Here is a 25620-nt window from a genome sequence, read left to right on the forward strand (position 1 = left end):
TCCCAGGCGGAAGACATGTTTCTGCACGGAGAGGATGCCATGCTGGACTGGTAAGTTCTAATGCTAATGTCGTTGTTTGAATATCAAATATTATTCATTTGAGATTTTTGGGGAGATATTCTTATTTTATTTGCAATATATACAAATATCATCAGTAATGAAATGTGTAAAGTACACATTGGCTATACTGTGTGTGTGTTATATATTTTTTACATGTATTTTACATAAACATGGAATGGAACAGCACTTCACCATAGTGATTATGTTCCCTGTACTCATATATATATATATATATATATCTGTTTATTTTACATGTAGATACAGGGCTCATACGTGAAAGTATTGGTACTGATTTAAAAAAAAATCTTTCACAGTGACAGTGATTCTGATTATGAGCCACCAATGTCTAGGTGTCCATCTCCCTCTGAAGCTGGTTCATCCAGCCGGACCCCTGCTGTCTCCGGCTCCACACCTACCCGTCCATCTAGATGTGTGAAGTCAGTGACAAAGAAGCGGAGGTGGGCAAGAGAGAAACCTGCAGACAGGGCCAGAGGGTCATTGGCACTCTGTGTTAGAAGATGATATAGAACCAATTCCACCAGTTTTTAGACCCAAAAGGCAGCCAGGACCTCAACTAGACATGACTGCAAAGTACAGCCCCCTTCAACTTTTTCAACTGTTTTTCACCTCGTCATTTGTTGATACCCTGGTGTCGAACACCAATAAGTACGGGGCTAAGAAGCAGGCAGGAAAGAAAGAGGCATGGAAGCCCATTTCCATGTCAGACCTTTTCTGCTCCCTTCCAATGGTCATTTACATGGGGCTGGTGAAGTTGAAAACTCTAAGGGACTACTGGAAAACGTCAGCTCTCTATCAACTTCCTTTCCCCATGACTCATGTCTTGTAAAAGGTTTCTGATTATCTCACGGGCACTTCACATCAGTGACCCAGAAGTTGATGGGGAGAATGACAAGAAGAGAGGCACAGCAAGGTTTGATAGGCTCTGCAAAATCAAACCTCTCTACCCCAACATCGTTGAGGCCTGCAAGACCTATTTTCAGCCCGCCCAGAACCTGTCCATCGATGACAGGATGGTAGCCTCAAAGACCAGAATTGGCCTCTAACAATACATGCGGAACAAACCAACAAAATGGGGTTACAAACTGTTTGTTTCGGCTGATTCTATGTGTACCTACAATAGCAATTTTTTTGTTTATGAGGGGGAAAACAGTTTTGCTACCGGTAATGTACTTAGTTATGATTCCGTTATGGATTTATTGGATTTTCAACTGCTGGGGAAGGCCTACAAACTGTTTGTGGACAACTTCTACACAAGCCCTACCTTGTTTATAGAGCTGAGTAAACTGGAGGTGTGGGCTTGTGGCACCATTCGGACCAACAGAGTAGGCTTTCCAAAGACAGGTGAACGACATGCCTGAGCGGGGTACCATGAGATGGATCCGTGAAGATGGCTCTTTGTGAAGTGGATGGATACCAGAGGTGGTCATGTGCACAACTATCCACAAGTCCTTCAGTGGCGATCACGTCGTAAGGCGTGTGAAAGATGGTACCGGAGCATGGACCACCAAAAATGTACCAATTCCTGCAGCCATAAAGGATTACAACAAGGGCATGGGAGGTGTGGACCTGTCACAAGCACTGATAGGTTACTACAATGTTCTCCACAAGACCATGAAATGGTACAAGACATTTTTCTATCATTTCATCGACATTGCTGTGGTGAATGCCTTCATCCTCCAGAAGGAAATGGCTAAGAGCTGTGGACAGCCCCCCCATCTCAGAGCTAGCCTTCAGAGAGCTGCTCATCCAGGAGCTTGCTAGCTACAGCAAGTCCACTGCATCACCTTCTGTCCCCTCTACCTCTGTCCCTTCTGCTACTTCAACCAGTGGTGTTCACCTGCCCAAACTCATCTCTGCAGGCATGAATGTGCCCCAGGGCAAAAAGGGCACAGTAGGGAGGCGTCGTTGTGCCCTTTGTCACAGGAAATGCCCCATCACCTGCACCACTTGTTCAGTAACCCTATGCTTTACAGCAGAAAGAGACTGCTATGTGCCATGGTACCAGCAGCACAATATTGTGTAGAGGACTGAGGGTCTTCACAATATTGTAAATAGAACATGTGTAAATAGTTACCCTTGTTGTTTTTTATTTGTATTTGTATTTTTAAAAAATTGGGGGGGGTGTTAGAATAGCAGTTATGTATTTTGTATATAGTTATTTGCTTCAAAATGTATCAATGTACCAATTCGGCCACTTGGGTACATTTGTGTGGGACACCTGGGTGACTTCATGCTCAATATCATGTAGCTCGCTCAAGAGTTATCTGTCTGAAACTATGATAAACTATTGTTGCCCTCTTATGTTCTTCATTCAAATGATCCCCAGCATCCTATCTGAATGTTTGGCTGTTCTTGGTCATTTGAAAGATGATGCAACAACATTAGAAAAACAGAAAACGTATGTTTTTTTCCTTGTATTATCTTCTACCAGATCGATTGTGTTATATTCTCCTACATTCAATTCACATTTCCACAAAATTCAGTGTTTCCTTTCAAATGATACAAAGAATATGCATATCCTTGCTTCTGGGCCTGAGCTACAGGCAGTTAGATTAGGGTATGTCTTCAGGTGGAAATTGAGAAGGGGGGATACCCCGAAGAAGTTAAAATCAACATACCTAACTCAATGTTTTGTACAACTATTCCATTGACATCAATGTATTATCTATGTAGGTGTTGCAAGTATACATTTGTCCCTAAAAACTATAGAGCCATAACCGTCTCTACCTGTCTTGTGCAGAGTGTGTGATGGAGCTGGAGCCAATGCTGAGGAGGTTCGATGAAATCAACGTCCTGGAGGCCGTGCTGGAGGTCAAGAAGTCAAAGGTCAGTCAGTGCGAGATTGTCCAGTACACAGGTCAAAAGGAAAGGGTTTGGCAGGACACATACAGTCCCAAGTCATTCACTATGACTCAAGTAACCTCATCCCCAGGCTCATATGACCTCACTGTGTGTATTGTTAAATGTTTTAGTTCTGTTTGTGATAGCCCCAAATTTGATGACTTCAGACTTGAACAGGGTTTGGCGCATCGTGACTCATTGATATGTCTTGAGATGAATGACTCGACAAATGACGAACAGAGAGACAAATGTGTGACTTCACATTTCCCCTACTTTCACTTCCTTATTCACCGTTTAACGTGGAAAGAAATGCACACAATGATTTGCATCAGTTTATTTTTAAGCAATAAGGTATGAGGAGGTGTGGTATATGGCCAATATACCATGGCTAAGGGCTGTTCTAATGCACGACGTATCACGGAGTGCCTGGATACAGCCCTTAGCCGTGGTATAATGGCCATATACCACAACCCCCCGAGGTGCCTTATTGCTATTATAAACTGATTACCAACGTAATTTGAGCAGTAAAAATAAATGTTGTCATACCTGTGGTATACGGTCTGATATACCATGGCTGTCAGCTAATCAGCATTCAGGGTTCGAACCACCCAGTTTATAAAGCAGCATACATTCTCTCTCTCTCTCTAGCTGATGAGGCGGGCCAGTTGTTACTCTGCCACACCCGTGGTGTGTGAGAGGGGGAGAGACGAGGAGAAGTCTCTGAACATTCTGAAGAACAACCCCAGTCCCTGGCCAGTGAGTATAATGACCGGCTGTCCCCGGCAAAACATTTTTAATGGGTCAACCGAGAGTCCTCTTTTATTTTTTACCAATTGATAGGTCAACATTTTCAAATGTGTATTTTTCATTATATAGACACACCCTATGTGTTTATTAATAAAATAAACTATATGTACTGAGCTTGTCTGATGCTTTAAGGGCACTGTTTGATGAAATAATTAAGATGCACAAATGTGGCAGTTTGTTCATGTTCCTCAACCACATTCATCTATCTACTCCGCTTGTCTGCAACAAACAGGAAAGTGAAACGTGTTAACTGTCAGGCCTGATGCTCGCCCTAGCAAAATTGTATCAACTATTCTGAACCCTCAGTTTCCCACGCCAGTGAGATCCGGACAGACATCTGTGTTTGCGCAAAGTTGAGAAGTAATCAGGTTTTCACTGGATCAGAGCATGACATTTTTCCCATTCGCTCAGTGGTTTTTTTCAAAAAGGAGAGAGCTGGAAAGATTTGACAAATACATTGAGGAGCTATTGTCATTCTCAATGCATGTAAAAACAGACTTTGTTTACTTGATTGAAATAATTATTTTACGTAGCTCCACTGCTCATTAGTTATGGTGAGTTAATACTATCAGACATCCCTAAATGGGCACATTTCTACATTTGCACGTAGGCCAAGTAGCCTAGGCCTACTTCTATGCGTAATCGGGTCCTTAGTCAACATTGACAGGAGCGCTCCAAACAAAAGACAATGAATTAATTGGCAGAACTTGTTTCTCATAAGTGTAGCATAGGTTGTGAGCTCTGCAAACAACGTGTCCACTCTGTAATGACTGTAATAATATTAATATATTGGATGCATTATCAGAAATTACCATAACAAACATTGTAGATTAGAAATTATTGGGATTAATGGTAAATGTACTACTGGTGATATACTGTATGTAATGGGGAATTGATAGACGCTAACTATCAGAGGGCAAACAATTTACACAATTACGTTTTCTTGACTCAACATTTTAAATTATACCCAAGACAAATTATCTTCACATACTATAGGCCTAAGGAATACTCTCATGAACTGTGGCAGGTCCAAAGCAGTAGCCATTTATGGAAAACCAATGCAATTTCACTTTTTTTTTTAAATCAAATTGCTTGGCGTGCCAAGGCAAATACCTTCATGGCCTTGTGTTGCCGATGCCTGTCTGAGCGTGATGGCCTGTGCTGCCTCCGCAATGGATTAGTCCAGGCACGAATCAGACAGGTGTCTTATGTGCCATGAAAAATATAGATTTGCGACCAATTAACAAAAAAACCTCTGTCAACCAACAACCTAAATACTTTCTGAAGACACTGTATTTTTGTTTTATTCTATAAACTACTGACAACATTGACCAGTTGTCATTTTCTGTACATAAATGCTCTAAATGACAATATTTTTATTTGGCATTTGGGAGAAATGTTGTCAGTAGTTTATAGAATAAAACAAAAATGTTAATTTTACCCAAACACATACCTATAAATGGTCCAACCAGAGAAATGGATAATTTTGCAATGGTCTCTTAATTTTTTCCAGAGCTGTATATCTGTTCTTTTAGGGCCAGTTTACTCTTATGTAGCACACTCAGGTGTGTGTGTATGTTTTTAACATGCTGTGTCACTGCCATAGGGAAGCTCCACCTCTGGCTCTGGGTCTTGCTCCTCCCAGGACACGGACATCTCCCAACCAAGCTCCCTCACTAGCACCAATGCTCCGCCTTCTAAAGGTAAATCCAGCCACTTTCCTGGACTGTGATTGACAGCTGTGATTAACAGTTAACTTTATGCCCTGAAGGGAAATAGTGAGTTTCCTGAGTACTAGTCTGTTTCTGTATACGAGTTACATTGATACCCAGTTCTCTCTCTTCTCCCTCATTCTCCGTCAAATCATTTCTTTAATTAATGAGGAGGAACTTCCTCCCTGGAGAAAAGCCTCCTCTGATTGACACCCACCTCTCCTTGTCGCCCCCCTCCACCCAACCCCTCCTCATCCCTCCTAGAAGTGTCCCCCTCGTTGTTCATGCCCCACACCCTGGAGCCTCCGCAGCCCCTCAGAGACCAGAGCCTGGGGGACAACAACCTCAACAACTACCCCCAGAGCGCCAGGCCCCTGGACGAGCTCAACATTCCCCTCAAACCAGATCTGCCTGAAACGGAGTGTGTGACGTACCTGGACAACCTCACCCTGAAGCCACAGCCATACCAACCCCAGCCAGGTAACGGAGATAGAAATTCAAAATTAAATCACATGACACGACTAACATTAATCTCCTAGTCTCACTAGCTACTGTAAAAAAATATTCAGACCCCTTGACTTTTTCCACATTTGGTTACGTTACAGCCTTATTCTAAAATGGATTAAATAGTGTTTTACCCTCATCAATCTCCACACAATACCCCATAATGACAAAGCAAAAACATTTTTTTAGAAATGCTTGCAAATGTATTTATCTATATTTTTAAAAATTATTACATTTACATAAGTGTTCAGACCCTTTACTCAATACTTTGCTGAAGCACCTTTGGCAGCGATTACAGCCTCTTCTTCAAATCAAATTTTATGTGTGACACCGAATACAACCGGTGTAGACCTTACAGTGAAATGCTTACTCGCAAGTCGTTAACCAACAATGCAGTTTTAAGAAAAATACAAAAAAAATAAGAAATAAAGTAACAAATAATTAAAGAGCAGCAGTAAGATAACAATAACGAGGCTATATACAGGGGGTACCGGTACAGAGTCAATGTGTTGGGGCACCAGTTATTGAGGTAATATATGCATGTGGGTAGAGTTATCTATGCATAAGTCACTTTAATAACAGAGTAGCAGCAGCGTAAAAGAGGGCGGGGGGCAATGCAAAAAGTCTGGGTAGCCATTTGATTAGATGTTCAGGAGTCTTATGGCTTGGGGGTAGAAGCTGTTTAGTAGCCTCTTGCAGTGATGCAAACAGTCAGGATGCTCTCGATGGTGCAGCTGTAGACTTTTAAGGATCAGCGTACCCATGCCAAATCTTTTCAGTCTCCTGAGGGGGAATAGGCTTTGTCATGCCCTCTTCATGACTGTCTTAGTGTGTTTGGACCATGATAGTTTGTTGGTGATATGGACACCAAGGATTGGTGGTGGCTGGTAACAATGAGTAAAAAGTCAAGGATTCTGAATACTTTCCGAAGGCACTGTGTGTATGCGTGTGTATAATGTTTGTCTATGGAGATTGCATGGCTGTGTGCTCGATTTTATACACCTGTCAGCAACGGGTGTGGCGGAAATAGCCGAATCCACTAATTTGAATTTGAAGTCGACAATCCACTAATTTGGTGTCTACGTACATACATACATACATACATACATACATACATACATACATACATACATACATACATCCATCCATCCATCCATCCATCCATCCATCCATCCATCCATCCATCCATCCATCCAGTACCAGTAAAAAGTTTGGACACTGCTACTCATTCAAGAGTTTCTATATTTTTACTATTTTCTACACTGTAGAATAGTGAAGACATCAAAACTATAGAATCATGCTGGAACCAAAAAAGTGTTAAACAAATCAAAATATATTTTATATTTGAGATTCTTCAAAGTAACCACCTTTTGCCTTGACCGCTTTGCACACGCTTGGCATTCTTTCAACCAGCTTCACCTGGAATGCTTTTCCAACAGTTTTGAAGGATTTCCCACAAATGCTGAGCACTTGTTGGCTGCTTTTCCTTCACTCTGCTGTCCAACTCATCCCAAACCATCAAATTTGGGTTGAGGTCGGGTGATTGTGGAGGCCAGGTCATCTGATGCAGCACTCCATCACTCTCCTTCTTGGTCAAATAGCCCTCCTTCTTGGTCAAACATCCTGGAGGTGTGTTGAGTCATAGTCCCACTATCATTTGTTTTTCAACAGGACAAAGCACAAACCAGATGGGCTGGTGTATTGCTGCAGAATGCTTTGGTAGCCATGCTGGTTAAGTGTGCCTTGAATTCTAAAAAAATCACTGACGGTGTCACCAACAAAGCACCACCACACCTCTGCCTCCATGCTTCACGGTGGGAACCACACATGCGGTGATCATCCGTTCACCTACTCTGTGTCTCACAAAGACACGGCGATTGGAACCAAACATCTCAAATTTGGACTCATCAGACCATGGACAGATTTCCCCCGGTCTAATGTCCATTGCTCGTGTTTCTTGGTCTCTTCTTCTTATTGGTGTCCTTTAGTAGTGGTTTCTTTGCAGGCCTGATTCACACAATCTCCTCTGAACAGTTGATGTGTCTGTTACTTGAACTCTGAAGCATTTATTTGGGCTGCAATTTCTGAGGTTGGTAACACTAATGAACTTATCCTCTGCGGCAGAGGTAACTCTGGGTCTTTCCTGTGGCGGTCCTCATGAGAGCCAGTTTCATCATAGCGCTTGTTGGTTTTTGTGACTGCACTTGGAAGAAACTTCTTGAAATGTTCAGTATTGACTGACCTGTCTTAAAGTAATGATGGACTGTCGTTTTTCTTTGCTTATTTGAGCTGTTCTTGCCATAATATGGACTTGGTCTTTTACCACATAGGGCTATCTTCTGTATACCACCCCTACCTTGTCACAACACAACTGATTGGCTCAAATGCATTAAGAATAAAATAAATTCCACAAATGAACTTTTAACAAGGCACACCTGTTAATTGAAATTCATTCCAGGTGACTACCTCATGAAGCAGGTTGAGAGAATGCCTATAGTGTTCAAAGCTGTCAAGGCAAAGGGTGGATACTTTGAAGAATCTCAAATATAAAATATATTTTGACGTAACTTTTTTTTTTGTTACTACATGATTCCATGTGCTATTTCATAGTGTTGATGTCTTCACTATTATTCTACAATGTAGAAAATAGTAAAAATAAAGAAAAACCCTTGAATGATTAGGTGTGTCCCCACTTTTGACTGGTACTGTATATATTTATTTTGAGTGTACAAAACATTAGGAACACTGCTCTTTCCATAAGAGACTGGCCAGGTGAATCCAGGTGACACCTATGATCCTTGTTGATGTCACTTGTTAAATCTACTTCAATCAGTGTAGATGAAGGCAAGGAGACATGTAAAAAAAAATAAAAAAAAAAGATTTTTAAGCCTTGAGACATGGATTGTGTATGTGTGCCATTCGGAGGGTAAATGGACAAGACAAAAGATTTAAGTGCCTTTTGAACGGGGTATGGTAGTAGATGCCAGGCGCACCGGTTTGAGTGCGTCAAGAACTGCAATGCTGCTGTGTTTTTCACACAACAGTTTCCTGTGTGTGTCAAGAATGGTCCACCACCCAAAGGACATCAAGCCAACTTGACATAACTGTGGGAAGCATCGGAGTCAACATGGGCCCTGTGAAACGCTTTCAACAGTTTGTAGAGAATTGAGGCTGTTCTGAGGGCAAAAGGGGTTGCAACTAAATATTAGGAAGGTGTTCCTAATGTTTTGTACACTGTGAGAGAGAACAGCAGTGGTCCAAGAACAGAGTCTTGAGGAACACTGAAAAGTTTGTTCTATCTAAGGTACGTTTTCATGTTCCTCAGTGCTGTTCTCAGGCCACTACTGTTCCAATTATTTATATTACTGCTAATCTAATACCTACTTTGGCTTTACCCAAATCCTCCAGACTTCAACCCACCTTCGGACCACCCCGATCTCACGCTGGGCCCTGTGGCGCGCTGGATCGCAGCACGGCGCGAGGATATCGTTTCCCAGATGACGGAGGCCTGTCTGAACCAGAGCCTGGATGCCCTGCTGGCGCGCTCTCTCCTGATGCTCGAGGACTACGAGCTGGTGGTGAACCGGGCCACGCGTACCGCCAAGGTCCGCCAACTCCTTGACACCTGCCACCGCCACAGCGAGGACTTCTGCCGCGTGGTGGTCCGCAAGCTCCAGGACAACAAGCAAATGGGCCTGCAGCCGTACCCCCCAGAGCTCAGTTCCCCTGTCGCCGTGCCAAGCCCCAGCGCACCCCCACTCTCTGTGTCCTACAACAACCCTAGGAAATACTAGAACAGAACTAGACCAGAGACTAAACTGTTCCAAGACTTTTAGCTCATTGAGCTAGGTAGTGGAAGAAGCCTCTACGGTCTGTTAGTCCTGGGTTATATTCATTAGGCACCAAATGGAAGAAAACTTACTGAAACAGGGAGGGACTACCTAAACTTGTCCAATAAGACACTTGTTTTCCATTGCACATTGTTTTGCTACGGTGTGCACTAGTGAATACGACCCTGGGTTTTGACTGTGAACTTTGAATTTAGTGTGGTAGGGTCAAGCCCAGCTGTCGTTTCATATTGCTCATCATGGTACCTACTTTCCTGCCCACTCACACAGGACATTACTCTGTTGCTACTGTTCATTGAACTGAAGGTTCCTAGAAGTTGAGCTTAAGGACTTGAAGGTAAAGATGCCTTTTGGAAAAACAACCAGTATTCACTAAGTTTCACCTGTTTTCTGAAAGCAGAGAACTGGTTGGGATTAGCAATCATAATCAAAAACCTGTTAGAATTTAATCCAGGCTTTGAAGAATTATATTATGGATTTTATGTAATTTGTCAGGTAAATCATCTGGTTCTCTTGAAGCATTCCCTATATTCTGAGTGATTGGGGTACGGGCCTGAGTTCTGCTTCTATGCATCTTTCTGTTATTGTTGTCCCCCCCCTTTGCACTGAATGGTGTTATCCAGAGAAATACTGTATATCCAGAGAGACCGTATAACATCATACTGATCTAAGGCTCTGATTTCACTCTTTATTGAGTGGACATTCTAGAACAGGGGTATTGAGCTCTCACACTACGAGGTCCGGAGCCTGCTGGTTTTCTGTTATACCTGATAATTCATTTCACCCACCTGGTGTTCCAGGTCTAAATCAGTCCCTGATTTAAGGGGGAACAATGAAAAAATGATAGTGGGACTGGCTTCGAGGTCCAAAGTTGAGTTTGAAGGGTCTAGACTCTACGGGTCTGGGTGGGACCCAATTACTGTGACTGAAATTCTGTAGTTGACCCTCCGATCCGGGTCTATGTAACTACAGCTGATAGACCAGAGTGGACATGAATGGATCTGACCACGTCTCTGCATTACATAAAATGTTTTATTTTACGCTAATAAGGTGAATCTATTGACTTATGGAGAGCCAACATATAAAGACCTATTTATTAGCCAGAAGATAAACTTGGCTGATTTTAACATACATTTGTCACTCTGGTACAATCAGATCTGGTCTAGACCCTGACCCCTTAAGGTATGGGTCCGGTCTACGTTTGGTTGTTCTCGGGTCTGTTTGGGTCCAGATGCCCCTTTAAAAAAAATATAATATCCAGGTCTGATAAGGTACTCGACTGGACTTCTGCCATTTTGAAGTTACTGTAGCTTTGTATTCTACATTTCTTTTTTTTTCTTTTTTTACCACTGCCTTTTCAAGACAGATTTTATTTATCTTATAAAGGAGCTTGCGTTGACATCGACATAGGATAGGCCAAGTCAGTGGATTTAGGTTTGGTGTGTAGATGTAGCTACTGTAGAGTTAATCCTTGGTCTTCATCTTAACACATTTACATATGGTGACAGATACAATAACACTGTAGCCAGAAAGCGGAAAATAAGGTAATGTAGCTAATGTAGATCAGAGTGTACCAGGATCTGTCTGTAGCTATTTTGGTACTCTCCTTGGACTCAATGGTCTCCGTTGTGGGTGGTTTTTGTAGACATGTTTTTTGCGATAGAGGTCATGGCCCATACTTGTTACAGAATCTCTGTTTGATCTACATGTTTTGGTACAAGACCAGTGAAGGGATAGAGCAGGGTTTAGTCATTGAGCCAAGTGCTAAATATAGTAACATGTCCCTCAGCAGCTTAGAGCTGTGGTTGGTTATCCTGCACTTTGACAAAAACATTCAGCCTCAGATTGTGGCACTCTGGGTGTGTGATGCTAAAGTAGAGTCAGTCAGAGCTGTTTTTTCCCACTTGAAGTTTCCATCATCCAGTGCTTTAAGCCAGGGGAGGGGGATCCCTACAGTAGAAACCAGTCACAGAGGAAGCAGCCAGGGACTCTCACTGAAGAGACTGGTTTATGTTTATCTAAAGTGGGCCAAACCAAACTCTTTTACGTAGAACACTTCATCACTTCATGAATTGCATGGACTTCATATTTCATTCAGTGATCTATCCTCAGTTTTGTCAGCACATGACAGGTCTTGCGTAGCAAAGGGCACTTCCTGGGACACATGACTGGAAATTGAATCATAGCTTTTATACAAACCTAATCTATATACCATAAAGTAATTACACTTTAAAGTCACAGTCAAATGTAACTATCTGCTCTAGGTAGGTGGTCATTCTCAGCCTTGAGGCTGTAGTTGGAGCAAGCATAGGGGCCAACTAAATCTAAGCGCTATAACTAGCTAGCTACAATGTCCCCTCAATCTGAGCGTTATAGCTAGCTGTCAACAATACACACTATCGCCTGTAGAAGCCTCAGCAGGGACCCTGTGTTACGACTGTTTCTCACCTTGAAGCTCTTCTCTGCTAATACATATCCAGAAATGACTAAGTGCCAAAATACACTGTAGTTAAGCAATTTCCTGATAAAACAACTTTTCCCGTGGTTACCTCACCATCGTTTCTGTTTCTCTCTGTCAGTGATGTGTGCATGCAATGTCTCCACATAGGGAACCAAGAGCGCCACTAAATCAGAGACGTGTAGTTTCTAGAAGCCTTACCGTCAAATGCACTTCCTTAAATGAGTTCTGGAGGCACCGAGGCGAAGTATCATTACCTAGGGTCTGTGCCCCACAATTGTGACTCTTTGGAATTGAGGAGCACTGGCTGAGGAGTTTTAGTGTGTTTTTTTTTTTAATTTATTAATCTGGGTGTTTTTACCTATTTTTATTTTATTTGTGCTGCAGAATAAACAATGTATATTGTTTTCCCCCATCATGAGGGTGTACGTTTGTTTGTCTTTGTACGTTTGTTATCAGCTTTAGTTGAATTAGAACATGTGCTGTGGTATAGGGTGGCAACTGGCAAGCCAAAGCCAGCCAGGAGAGAAACTCTTCCAAAATCCTCTGGACTTTTACTGCCTTGTTGTCAATACTGTGCCTCATATTCAAGATTTTTTTATTCTTTTCCACTATTCTTTTCTCACATGATATTTGCACAAAACTCCAGATGTTATCAAATTACATTTGTATTACATTCTTAGTCATCTTAATATTCTTTTGGACAAAATGTTGTATTAGTACAACAGTCTTTTTTTATTGCGCTATTCTATTTATCTTTAGCTGAACTCTTGCATAGTTCTAAACCATTAGGTGTTTGTTATAAAAGTGTCTGAAGAAATCATTGCTTTGCATGGAATTCCTTCAAGCAGCCATCAACATTGCCATATTCCTGGTCAGTGTTCTGTTTTATCCATATACTTATGTACTTATTTTCATATCATTAGCAACAATATAAAATATCCTGTATACATAGTGTGTACACTGAGTATACCAAACATTAGGAACACCTTCCTAATATGGAGTTGCACCCCCCCCCCCCCCCCCCCTTTTTCCCTCAGAACAGCCTCAATTCGTCAGGGCATGGACTACAATGTGTCAAGCGTTCCACATGGATGCTGGCCCATATTGATTCCAATGCTTCCCACAGTTGTTTCAAGTTGGCTGGATGTCCTTTGGGTGGTGGACCGTTCTCGATACATACAGGAAACGGTTGAGTGTGACAAACCCAGCAGCGTTGCAGTTCTTGACACAAACCGGTGCACCTGGCACCTACTACCATACCCCGTTCAAAGGCACTTAAATACCCTCTGAATGACACACATACACAATCCAGGTCTAAAAATCCTTCTTTAACCTGTCTCCTCCCCTTCGTCCACACTGATTTTGAAGGGTATTTAACAAGTGACATCAGTAAGGGATCATAGCTTTCACCTGGTCAGTCTGTCATGGCAGGTATTCTTAATGTTTTGTGTACTCAGTGTAATATGTAGTACTGAAGCATCTTTTGGCAGAAATATAATTGAATATTTACTGTACATGTATTGCATGATGTTTTTGATACCGTTATACGCTTTATTGCTGTGTCATTAAAGTGTGTAATCCTTCCACCTGTTTCTCAGATTTTTGTTTGCTTACATATTGCAGGTTTAATAAGTATAATGTATTTGAGTAGGAAACAAGAAGTCCCAGCAGTAGAACATACCAGAGGGGGGCATAGTTTACTAGGCTATATCAACTATTGGGATCATCTGGTTACCATCAGTGTTTGGAGTACATTGAGTTCGTTGACAAAAACAGACCATGGGACGCCTTTTCACACTGACATTTATACTGAACATAAATATAAACGCAACATGCAACAATTTCAAAGATTTTATTGAGTTGCAGTTCAAAAACTTGAGACATCTGTGGCATTGTGTTGTGACGAAACTGCACATTTTAGAGTAGCCTTTTACTGTCCCCAGGCACAAGGTGCACCTGTGTAATGATCATGCTGTTTAATCAGCTTCTTGATATGCCACACCTGTCAGGTGGATGGATTATCTTGGCAAAGGAGAAGTGCTCACTAACAGGGATGTAAACAAATTTGTGCACAAAATTTGAGAGAAATACTCTTTTTGTGCGTATTGAACATTTCTGGGATCTTTTTATTTAAGCTCATGAAACATGGAGCCAACACTTTACATGTTGCATTTATATTTTTGTTCAGTGTATGTGTAAATGTCCACTGTGGGTCTGTGTAAACTATGCGATTATATTGGAGACCGGTTTATAGCAGTGAATGTAATCTATTAATTTACTGTTAGTATTTCTAAGTAGCAGCCATATCAGCCAGCGAAACTTGTTCTCATTTTATGATAGAAAATTCTGATTTTTCTGCCTGACTGTGGAGCTCTTTACCTGAAATATTAGGATTTTCTTGTGATCACAACAAAACAACTTATTTTTCTCAAATAGAGATATAATTTAAATTGTGTTTTCTTTGAAAAGATGGGCCTGTTTTCTGCCTGAGTGTGTCACTGTTTCCCACAGTTTTCTGGATTACCTCACTATATCGGCATAGCCCTGTCTGGAGGGCCTTTCAACTACGTGGCCAAATACCTGCCTGAAGACAGGAGGCCCAAGTTTATTGGCAAATGAAATGGTAAGGGTCACACAGACACAGGGCTGGTTGACAAGATTTTTTTTTTTAAGGTTTCTGTGACCAACAGATGCATATCTGTATTCCCAGTCATGTGAAATCCATAGATTAGGGCCTAATGAATTTATTTCAATAGACTGATTTCCTCGTTTGAACTGCAACTCATTAATCTACATGCAATACCTCATAATGACAAAGCAAAAACAGTTTTTTAGACATTTTTGCAAATGTATAAAAAAAACTATTGAAATATCACATTTAAGTAAGTATTTAGACCCTTTACTCAGTACTTTGTTGAAGCACCTTTGGCAGCAATTACAGCATCGAGTCTTCTTGGGTATGACGCTACAAGCTTGACACACCTGTATTTGGCGAGTTTCTCCTATTTTTCTCTGCAGATCCTCTCAAGCTCTGTCAGGTTGGATGGGGAGCGTCACTGCACAGCTATTTTCAGGTCTCTCCAGAGATGTTAGATCGGGTTCAACTCCGGGCTTTGGCTGGGCCACTCAAGGACATTCAGAGACTTATCCCGAAGCCACACCTGCGTTGTCTTGGCTATGTGCTTAGGATCATTGTCCTGTTGGAAAGATGAACCTTCACCCCAGTCTGAGGTCCTGAGCGCCCTGGAGCAGGTTTTCATCAAGGATCTCTCTGTACTTTGCTCCGTTCATCTTTCCCTCGATCCTGACTTGTCTCAGAGTCCCTGCCTCTGAAAAACATCCCCACAGCATGATGCTGCCACCACCATGCTTCACCGTAGGGATGGTGCCAGGTTTCCTCTAGACGTGACACTTGGTATTTAGGCCAAAGCATTCAATCTTGGTTTCATCAAACTACAGAATCTTGTTTCTCATGGTCTAAGAGTCCTTTAGGTTCCCTTTGACAAACTCCAAGCAGGCTGTCATGTGCCTTTTACTGAGGAGTGACTTCTGTCTGGCCACTCGATCATAAAGGCCTGATTAGTGGAGTGCTACAGAGATGGTTGTCCTTCTGGAAGGTTCTCCCATCTCCACAGAGGAACTCTGGAGGTCTGTCAGAGTGTCCATTGGGTTCTTGGTCACCTCCCTGACCAAGGCCCTTCTCCCTCATTTTCTCAGTTTAGCCGGGTGACCAGCTCTAGGAAGAGTCTTGGTGATTCCAAACTTCTTCTATTATAAGAATAATGGAGGCTGCATTTTTTGGTACCATTCCCCAGATCTGTGCCTCAACACAATCCTGTCTCTGAGCTCTTTAGACAATTTCTTTGACCTCATAGCTTGGTTTTTGCTCTGTTCATGCATTGTCAACTGTGGGACCTTATATAGACAGGTTTGTGCCTTTTCAAATCACGTCCAATCAATTGAATTGACCATAGGTGGACTCAAATCAAGTTCTAGAAACATCTCAAGGATGATCAATGGAAACAGGATGTGCCTGAGTCTCATAGAAAAGGGTCTGAAAAATTATGTAAATAAGGTATTTCTGTATTGTTATTTTTTACATTTGCAAAAGAAAATAGAATTATGGGGTATTGTGTGTAGATTAATGATAATTTGCTTTAATTTAATCAATTTTAGAATAAGGCTGTAATGTAACAAAATGCAGAAAAAGGGAAGGTGTCTGAATACTTTTCTAATGCACGGTATGTATTACAAGAACATTTACTAGCCCGTCTGGCCATGTAATTGATACACTACTGTCAAGTGTCAGTGTGCAGCGGTTAGGACGGAGTCAGTTGCAGGACACATGACTGGGTAAAAGACGAACTTTACTCGAAAAGAAACAACAATGATTTCCACACAGGGAAAAACACACCAGCTCACAGAAGTCTTGAACACTAAACAAAGAACAAACACGCACAAAACCATGTGGGAACCAGAGGGTTAAATAGGGAATAAATTATAACGTAATGGGAACCAGGTGTGTACAATCAAGACAGAACAACATAGAAAAAGAAACGTAGATCGGTGGCAGCTAGAAAGCCGGTGACGTCGACCGCCGAACGCCGCCCGAACAAGGAGAGGCACCAACTTCAGCGGAAGTCGTGACAGTACCCCCCCTTTACGCACGGCTCCAGCAGCGCGCCGACACCGGTCTCGGGGACGAGGCGCAGGGCGATCCGGGTGGAGACGGTGGAAATTCCTGCAGTAAGGAAGGGTCCAGGATGTCCTCCACCGGCACCCAGCATCTTTCCTCCGGACCGTACCCCTCCCGCTCCACGAGGTACTGACGGCCCCTCGCCCGACGCCTTGAGTCCATGATGGCTCGCACAGTATACGCCGGGGCCCCCTCGATGACATCGAGGGGGCAGAGGAACCTCCCGCACCTCAGACTGCTGGAGCGGACCAGCCACCACCGGCCTGAGGAGAGACACATGGAACGAGGGGTTAATACGGTAATCAGGGGGAAGCTGTAACCTACAACACCTCGTTCAGTCTCCTCAGGACTTTAAATGGTCCCACAAACCGCGGACCCAGCTTCGAGAGCCAGACCTGGTCCCCCGGTGCATACACCGGGGCCTCACTGCGGTGGCGGTCGGCGCTCGCCTTCTGTCGCCTGATGGCCCATTGCAGGCGCACATGGGCAGCGTCCCATGTCTCCTCCGAGCGCCGAAACCATTCATCCACCACAGGTGCCTCGATCTGGCTCTGATCCCACGGTGCCAGGACCGGCTGATAACCTAGTACACACTGAAACGGAGACAGATTAGTGAAGGAGTGGCGGAGGGAGTTTTGGGCCATCTCTGCCCAGGGGATGAAAGCCGCCCACTCCCCCGGCCGGTCCTGGCAATAGGACCGCAGAAACCTACCCACATCCTGGTTAACTCTCTCCACCTGCCCATTACTCTCGGGGTGAAACCCTGAGGTCAGGCTGACCGAGACCCCCAGACGTTCCATGAACGCCCTCCAGACCCTCGATGTGAACTGGGGACCCTGATCAGACACTATATCCTCAGGCACCCCGTAGTGCCGGAAGACGTGTGTAAACAGGGCCTCCGCAGTCTGTAGGGTCGTAGGGAGACCAGGCAAAGGAAGGAGATGGCAGGACTTAGAAAACCGATCCACAACGACCAGAATCGTGGTGTTTCCTTGTGACGGAGGAAGATCCGTCACGAAATCCACCGATAGGTGTGACCACGGCCGTTGTGGAATGGGTAGGGGTTGTAATTTCCCTCTGGGCAGGTGTCTAGGTGCCTTGCACTGGGCGCACACCGAGCAGGAGGAAACATAAACCCTCACGTCCTTAGCTAAAGTGGGCCACCAGTACTTCCCACCAAGACAGCGCTCTGTCCGACCGATGCCGGGATGACCAGAGGAGGGTGACGTGTGGGCCCAACAGATCAATCGATCACGGACATCAGACGGAACGTACAGACGCCCAATTGGACACTGGGTGGGAGTGGGCTCCGTACGTAATGCCCGCTCGATGTCCGCGTCAACCTTCCATACCACCGGTGCCACCAGGCAAGAAGCCGGAAGTATGGGAGTGGGATCCGTGGACCGCTCCTCTGTGTCATACATCTGGGACAGTGCGTCTGCCTTAGCGTTCTGGGAACCTGGTCTGTAGGATAGGGTGAAAACAAAACGGGTGAAAAACTTGGCCCACCTTGCCAGGCGAGGGTTCATTCTCCTCGCCGCCCGGATGTACTCCAGATTGCGGTGGTCAGTCCAAATGAGGAAAGGGTGTTTAGCCCCCTCAAGCCAATGCCTCCACACCTTCAGAGCCTTGACAACAGCCAACAGCTCCCGGTCCCCCACATCATAGTTTCCTTCCGCCGGACTGAGCTTCTTCGAAAAGAAAGCACAGGGGCGGAGCTTTGGTGGCGCACACGAGCGCTGAGACAGCACAGCTCCTATCCCAGCCTCGGACGCGTCCACCTCTACTGTGAATGCCAAGGAGGGATCAGGATGAGCCAGCACGGGAGCCGAGGAAAACAGAGCCATCAGGTTACCAAAAGCCCTGTTCGCCCCAGCTGACCACTGCAGTCGCACCGGTCCCCCCTTCAGCAAGGAGGTAATGGGAGCCGCTACCTGACCAAAGCCCCGGATAAACCTCCGGTAGTAGTTGGCAAACCCTAAGAACCGCTGCACCTCCTTTACCGTGGTTGGAGTCGGCCAATTACGCATGGCTGAAATGTGGTCATTCTCCATCTCCACGTCTGCCGCGGACAGGCAGTACCCTAAGAAGGAGATGGACTGTTGGAAGAACAGACATTTATCAGCCTTGACATACAGGTCATGCTCCAACAGTCAACCAAGCACCTTGCGCACCAGGGACACATGCTCGGCACGTGTAGCGGAGTATATTAAAATGTAATCTATATACACCACTACACCCTGCCCGTGCAGGTCCCTGAAAATCTCGTCTACAAAGGATTGGAAGACTGATGGAGCGTTCATCAACCCGTACGGTATGACGAGGTACTCATAGTGCCCAGAGGTGGTACTAAATGCCGTCTTCCACTTATCCTCCTCCCGGATACGCACCAGGTTGTAAGCGCTCCTGAGATCCAATTTGGTGAAGAAGCGTGCCCCGTGCAATGACTCGGTCAATGACTGGCTATGAGAGGCAGCGGGTAACTGTACTTAACCGTGATCTGATTTATACCTCTATAGTCAATGCACGAGCGTAAACCTCCATCCTTCTTCTTCACAAAAAAGAAACTCGAGGAGGCAGGTGAAGTGGAAGGCCGAATGTATCCCTGTCCCAAAGATTCGGAGACATATGTTTCCATAGCCGCCTTCTCCTCCTGTGACAGAGGATACACGTGACTCCTGGGAAGTGCTGCGTCTACCAGGAGATTTATCGCACAATCCCCCCGTCGATAGGGTGGTAGTTGAGTCGCCTTCTTTTTACAGAAGGCGAGAGCCAAATCGGCATATTCAGGGGGGATGTGCATGGTGGAGACCTGGTTTGGACTCTCCACCGTAGTTGCACCTATGGAAACACCTATACACCTCCCTGAGCACTGACGTGACCATCCCTTGAGAGCCCTCTGTTGCCACAAAATAGTGGGGTCATGATAGGCCAACTAGGGAAGCCCCAACACCACAGGAAACGCAGGAGAATTGATCAGGAAGAGACTAATTCTCTCCTCATGACCCTCCTGCGTTATCATACATAGTGGAGCTGTGACCTCCCTAATCAGGCCCGACCCTAAAGGACGACTATCTAAGGCATGTACAGGGAAGGGCACATCAACAGGAACAATAGGGATCCCTAATCTAAGTGCAAATGAACGGTCAATAAAGTCCCCAGCTGCGCCTGAATCTACTAGCGCTGGGAATGCGGGGAAAACTCAGGAAATTCTATACATACACACATTTGCGCAACAGGGAGCTCTGGGTGAGTCGGGTGCCTACGACCAGCAGTGTGCCCTCTGCGGCCACAGGTGGTGCAGGGAATGGGCCCCCCTCCGGTCACCCTTAGAGCAGCACCTCCGAGCTCCATAGGTGTAGGATCGGAGGTGCTGGGGGATGGAATGGATGGACCACGATCCGGACGTCCGCGGGTGGCCAAAAGGTTATCCAGCCGGATGGATAAATCCACCAGCTGGTCGAGGGTAAGGGTGGTGTCCCTGCAGGCCAGCTCCCGACGAACGTCCTCACGTAGACTACACCGGTAATGGTCGAGCAGAGCCCTCTCATTCCATCCCGCGCTGGCAGCCAGGGTCCTGAAGTCCAGTGCGAAGTCCTGTGCGCTCCTCATCTCCTGTCTGAGATTGAACAAGCGTTCCCCCGCCACTCTCCCCTCAGGTGGATGATCGAAGACCGCCCGGAAGCGGCAGGTGAAATCCTCATAGCGGACCAACGCTGCGTCTATTCCTCCCCATTCGGCATTGGCCCACTCAAGCGCTTTCCCCGACAAACAGGAGATGAGGGCGGACACGCTCTCGTGTCCCGAGGGAGCCGGGTGGACGGTCACCAGGTATAGCTCCAACTGGAGCAGGAATCCCTGGCACCCGGCAGCCGTCCCATCATATGCCCTCGGGAGCGAGAGCCGAATCCCACTGGGTCCAGGTGACGGAGGGGTGGACAGCGGTGTGGGTTGGGGTGAAGTTGATGGGGGTATGGGAAAACTCCCTCTCTCCCATCGCTCCATGTTGAGCAGCACGCAATCCATGGCTGTGCCAAGATTTTGGAGCATCGTCACGTGCTGCTGGACGCGCTCCTCCACTGGTAACGGAGGACTGGGTGCACCTGCTGACTCCATTTTTTTTGGTGCGTGTTTCTATTAAGTGTCAGTGTGCAACGGTTAGGACGGAGTCAGGCGCAGGACACATAACTGAGTAAAATACGTACTTTACTCAAAAAGAAACAACAATGATTTCCACGCAGGGAAAAACATACCAGCTCACAGAAGTCCTGAACACTAAACAAAGAACAAACACGCACAAAACCATGTGGGAACCAGAGGGTTAAATAGGGAATAAATTATAACGTAGGAGAGGAGGAGGAGAGGCACCAACTTCGGCGGAAGTCATGACAACTACATGGTAATACAAAGTTGGAGTTTCTTAAAGATCCCAGTCAAAGTAGTGAGCACTTGTCATGATTTGGTTTCAGACCGGATAGATTGGCAAAACCATCTAAATCTTTGGTGAGTGCACTTATGGACGCCGCTCGAGGACCGAGATGGAAGGTGGCATCTTCTGCAAAGGTAGAAATCTTGGTCATAAAACCATACATGTCTAATCCTTCGATCTCTATATATTTTTTTACTTTATAGCTAGTATTTCAATTCCAATTAGAGATAGATACAGTGAGAGCGAGCAACCCTGTCTCACTGCACTTGATAGTTTTAAACTATCAGAGATGTATCCATTATCTACTTCTCTAGTGAGCCGACTCTGAGCTGGGGTAGTTTGTTCGGCCTGTGCTGCAAGAGGGCAGAGTTAGCCGTTTGAGAGAGAAGTGAATTTGCTGCTAAAAAACAGATCCAGGGGACGCAGGGGAACATAACGAACAAACTACTGTTCATCATTCCAGTCGTTTGCAAAGAGGCAGGCGTGATTAGAACTCAGGGTGTGTTCATAAATTCAATCTGGAGTGCCAGAGTGCGCTCAGAGTGCGCCCTGGGCATTTGTAAATTCAGAGCATTGTCAGATTGTCCGTTCGGAAATTCATCAGATATTCTGCGTTCTGGCACACTCAGACAAGAGTGCTCTGCAATCAGAGTGACAGCCAGAGCGAATTTATGAACGCACCCCAAGAATATAAGCGTTCTGAGCTTTGATCAACGCTGGGAGCAATATTTAGATGCTGACCTATAATTGATTTTTATTGTGTACAAAATATATATTTTTATGAATCTACTTTTTTTCAAATTAGGAAAAATTACAGAGGTCTGGACCTTGATGTCGTCCTATGTAGACACGGTCATGATTGAGATGCAGCCCGATCAGATAGATAGATAGATAGATAGATAGATAGATAGATAGATAGATAGATAGATAGATAGATAGATAGATAGATAGATAGATAGATAGATATCTCTATCCTAAACAGACAGATTTTGATGGATTTTTAATTTAATTTATTATGACTTGAGCAAAGCAATTATTTATTTTTATTTTTATAAACACTACCGTTCAAAGGTTTGGGATCACTTAGAAAGGCCCTTGTTTTTGAAAGAAAAGCACTTTTTTTTTTACCATTAAAATAACATCAAATTGATCAGAAATACAGTGTAGACATTGTTATTGTTGTAAATTACTATTGTAGCTGGAAACGGTTGATTTTCTATGGAATATCTACATAAGTGTACAGAGGCCCATTATCATCAACCGTGTCCCAATGGCACGTTGTGTTAGCTAATCGAAGTTTATCATTTTAAAAGGCTAATTGATCATTAGAAAACCCTTTTGCAGTTATGTTAGCACAGCTGAAAACTGTTGTGCTAATTAAAGAAACAATAAAACTGGCCATCTTTAGCATAGTTGAGTATCTGGAGCATCAGCATTTGTGGGTTCAATTACAGGCTGGGCCAGAAACAAAGACCTCTCTTCTGAAACTCATCAGTCTATTCTTGTTCTGAGAAATGAAGGCTATTCCATGTGAGAAATTGCCAAGAAACAATGCTGTGTACTACTACTCCCTTCATAGAACAGCGCAAACTGTCTCTAACCAGAATAGAAAGAGGAGTGGGAGGCCCCGGTGCACAACTGAGCAAGAGGACAAGTACATTACAGTTGTGGCCCAAAGTTTTGAGAATGACACAAATATTAATTTTCACAAAGTCTGCTGCCTCAGTTTTTATGATGGCAATTTGCATATACTCCAGAATGTTATGAAGAGTGATCAGATGAAATGCAATTAATTGCAAAGTACCTCTTTGCCATGCAAATGAACTGAATCACCAAAAAACATTTACACTGCATTTCAGCCCTGCCACAAAAGGACCAGCTGACATCATGTCAGTGATTCTCTCGTTAACACAGGTGTGAGTGTTGACGAGGACAAGGCTGGAGATCACTCTGTCATGCTGATTGAGTTCGAATAACAGACTGGAAGCTTCAAATGGAGGGTGGTGCTTGGAATCATTGTTCTTCCTCTGTCAACCATGGTTACCTGCAAGGAAACACGTGCCGTCATCATTGCTTTGCCCAAAAAGGGCTTCACAGGCAAGGATATTGCTGCCAGTAAGATTGCACCTAAATCAACCATTTATCATATCATCAAGAACTTCAAGGAGAGCGGTTCAATTGTTGTGAAGGCTTCAGGGCGCCCAAGAAATTTCAGCAAGTGCCAGGACCAGCTCCTAAAGTTGATTCAGCTGCGGGATCGGGGCACCACCAGTACAGAGCTTGCTCAGGAATGGCAGCAGGCAGATGTGAGTGCATCTGCACGCAGTGAGGCAAAGACTTTTGGAGGATGGCCTGGTGTCAAGAAGGGCAGCAAAGAAGCCACTTCTCTCTAGGAAAAACATCAGGGACAGACCTTTTGATATTCAAAAGGTACAGGGATTGGACTGCTAAGGACTGGGGTAAAGTAATTTTCTCTGATGAATCCCCTTTCCGATTGTTTGGGGCATCCGGAAAAAAGATGTCCGGAGAAGACAAGGTGAGCGCTACCATCAGTCCTGTGTCATACCAAAAGTAAAGCATCCTGAGACCATTCATGTGTGGGGTTGGTTCTCAGCCAAGGGAGTGGGCTCACTCACAATTTAGCCTCAGAACACAGCCATGAATAAAGAATGGTACCAACACATCCTCCGAGAGCAAGTTCTCCCAACCATCCAGGAACAGTTTGGTGACGAACAATGCCTTTTCCAGCATGATGGAGCACCTTGCCATAAGGCAAAAGTGATAACTAAGTGGCTCGGGGAACAAAACATTGATATTCTGGGTCCATGGCCAGGAAACTCCCCACACCTTAATCCCATTGAGAACTTGTAGTCAATCCTCAAGAGGCGGGTGGACAAACAAAAACTCACAAATTCTGACAAACGCCAAGCATTGATTATGCAAGAATGGGCTGCCATCAGTCAGGATGTGGCCCAGAAGTTAATTGACAGCATGCCAGGGCGGATTGCAGAGGTCTTGAAAAAGAAGGATCAACACTGCAAATATTGACTCTTTGCATCAACTTCATGTAATTGTCAATAAAAGCATTTGACACTTATGAAATGCTTGTAAAAAATTCAAAATAAAAACGTTTCCAGCAACAATAGTATGTGTTTGAACACCAAACACATGCCTTGAACACCAAACACATACACATTCCCTGAACACTAAACACATGTCCTGAACACCAAACACATACACATGCCCTGAACACCAAACACATAAACATGCCCTGAACAGTAAACACATGCCCTGAACACCAAACACATAAACATGCCCTGAACAGTAAACACATGCCCTGAACCCCAAACACTAAACACATGCCCTGAACACTAAACACATACATCTCTTAAACACTAAACACATGCTCTGAACACCAAACACATACACATGCCCTGAACACCAAACACATTCACATGCCCTGAACACCAAACACATACACATGTCCTGAACACTAAACACATACATCTCCTAAACACTAAACACATGCCCTGAACACCAAACACATTAATCTCTTGAACATTAAACACATGCCCTGAACACCAAACACATACACATGCCCTGAACACCAAACACATACACGTTCCCTGAACAGTAAACACATTCCCTGAACACCAAACACATACACATGCCCTGAACACCAAACACATACACATGCCCTGAACACAAAACACATACATATGCCCTGAACACCAAACACATGCCCTGAACACCAAACACATACACATGCCCTGAACACCAAACACATACACATGCCCTGAACACCAAACACATACACATGCCCTGAACAGTAAACACATCTCCTGAACACTAAACACATGCCCTGAACACCAAACACATACACATTCCCTGAACACTAAACACATACATCTCCTGAACACTAAACACATACACATGCCCTGAACACCAAACACATACACATGCCCTGAACACCAAACACATGCCCTGAACACCAACACATACACATGCCCTGAACACCAAACACATACACATGCCCTGAACACCAAACACATGCCCTGAACACCAACACATACACATGCACTGAACACCAAACACATACACATGCCCTGAACAGTAAACACATGCCCTGAAAAGTAAACACATGCCCTGAACACCAAACACATACACATGCCCTGAACACCAAACACATACACATGCCCTGAACACAAAACACATACATATGCCCTGAACACCAAACACAT

At 44.4% G+C, this 25620-nt stretch overlaps 1 protein-coding gene across 1 annotated transcript in view; it reads left to right on the forward strand.

Annotated features, from left to right (window-relative positions):
* The window catches only part of LOC120020573 (receptor-interacting serine/threonine-protein kinase 2-like), a 25118-nt gene extending 11837 nt beyond the window's left edge, over positions 1–13281 (forward strand). The window contains exons 7-11 of the mRNA XM_038964276.1: positions 2822–2907; positions 3571–3678; positions 5336–5432; positions 5706–5921; positions 9354–13281. Of these exons, the coding sequence (XP_038820204.1) occupies positions 2822–2907; positions 3571–3678; positions 5336–5432; positions 5706–5921; positions 9354–9739 (893 nt within the window). The 3' untranslated portion in view covers positions 9740–13281. The remainder of the gene's footprint in view (positions 1–2821; positions 2908–3570; positions 3679–5335; positions 5433–5705; positions 5922–9353) is intronic.
* The last annotated feature ends 12339 nt before the right edge of the window (positions 13282–25620 follow it).

Source organism: Salvelinus namaycush, chromosome 25 (assembly GCF_016432855.1).
Source record: "Salvelinus namaycush isolate Seneca chromosome 25, SaNama_1.0, whole genome shotgun sequence".
NCBI lineage: Eukaryota > Metazoa > Chordata > Actinopteri > Salmoniformes > Salmonidae > Salvelinus > Salvelinus namaycush.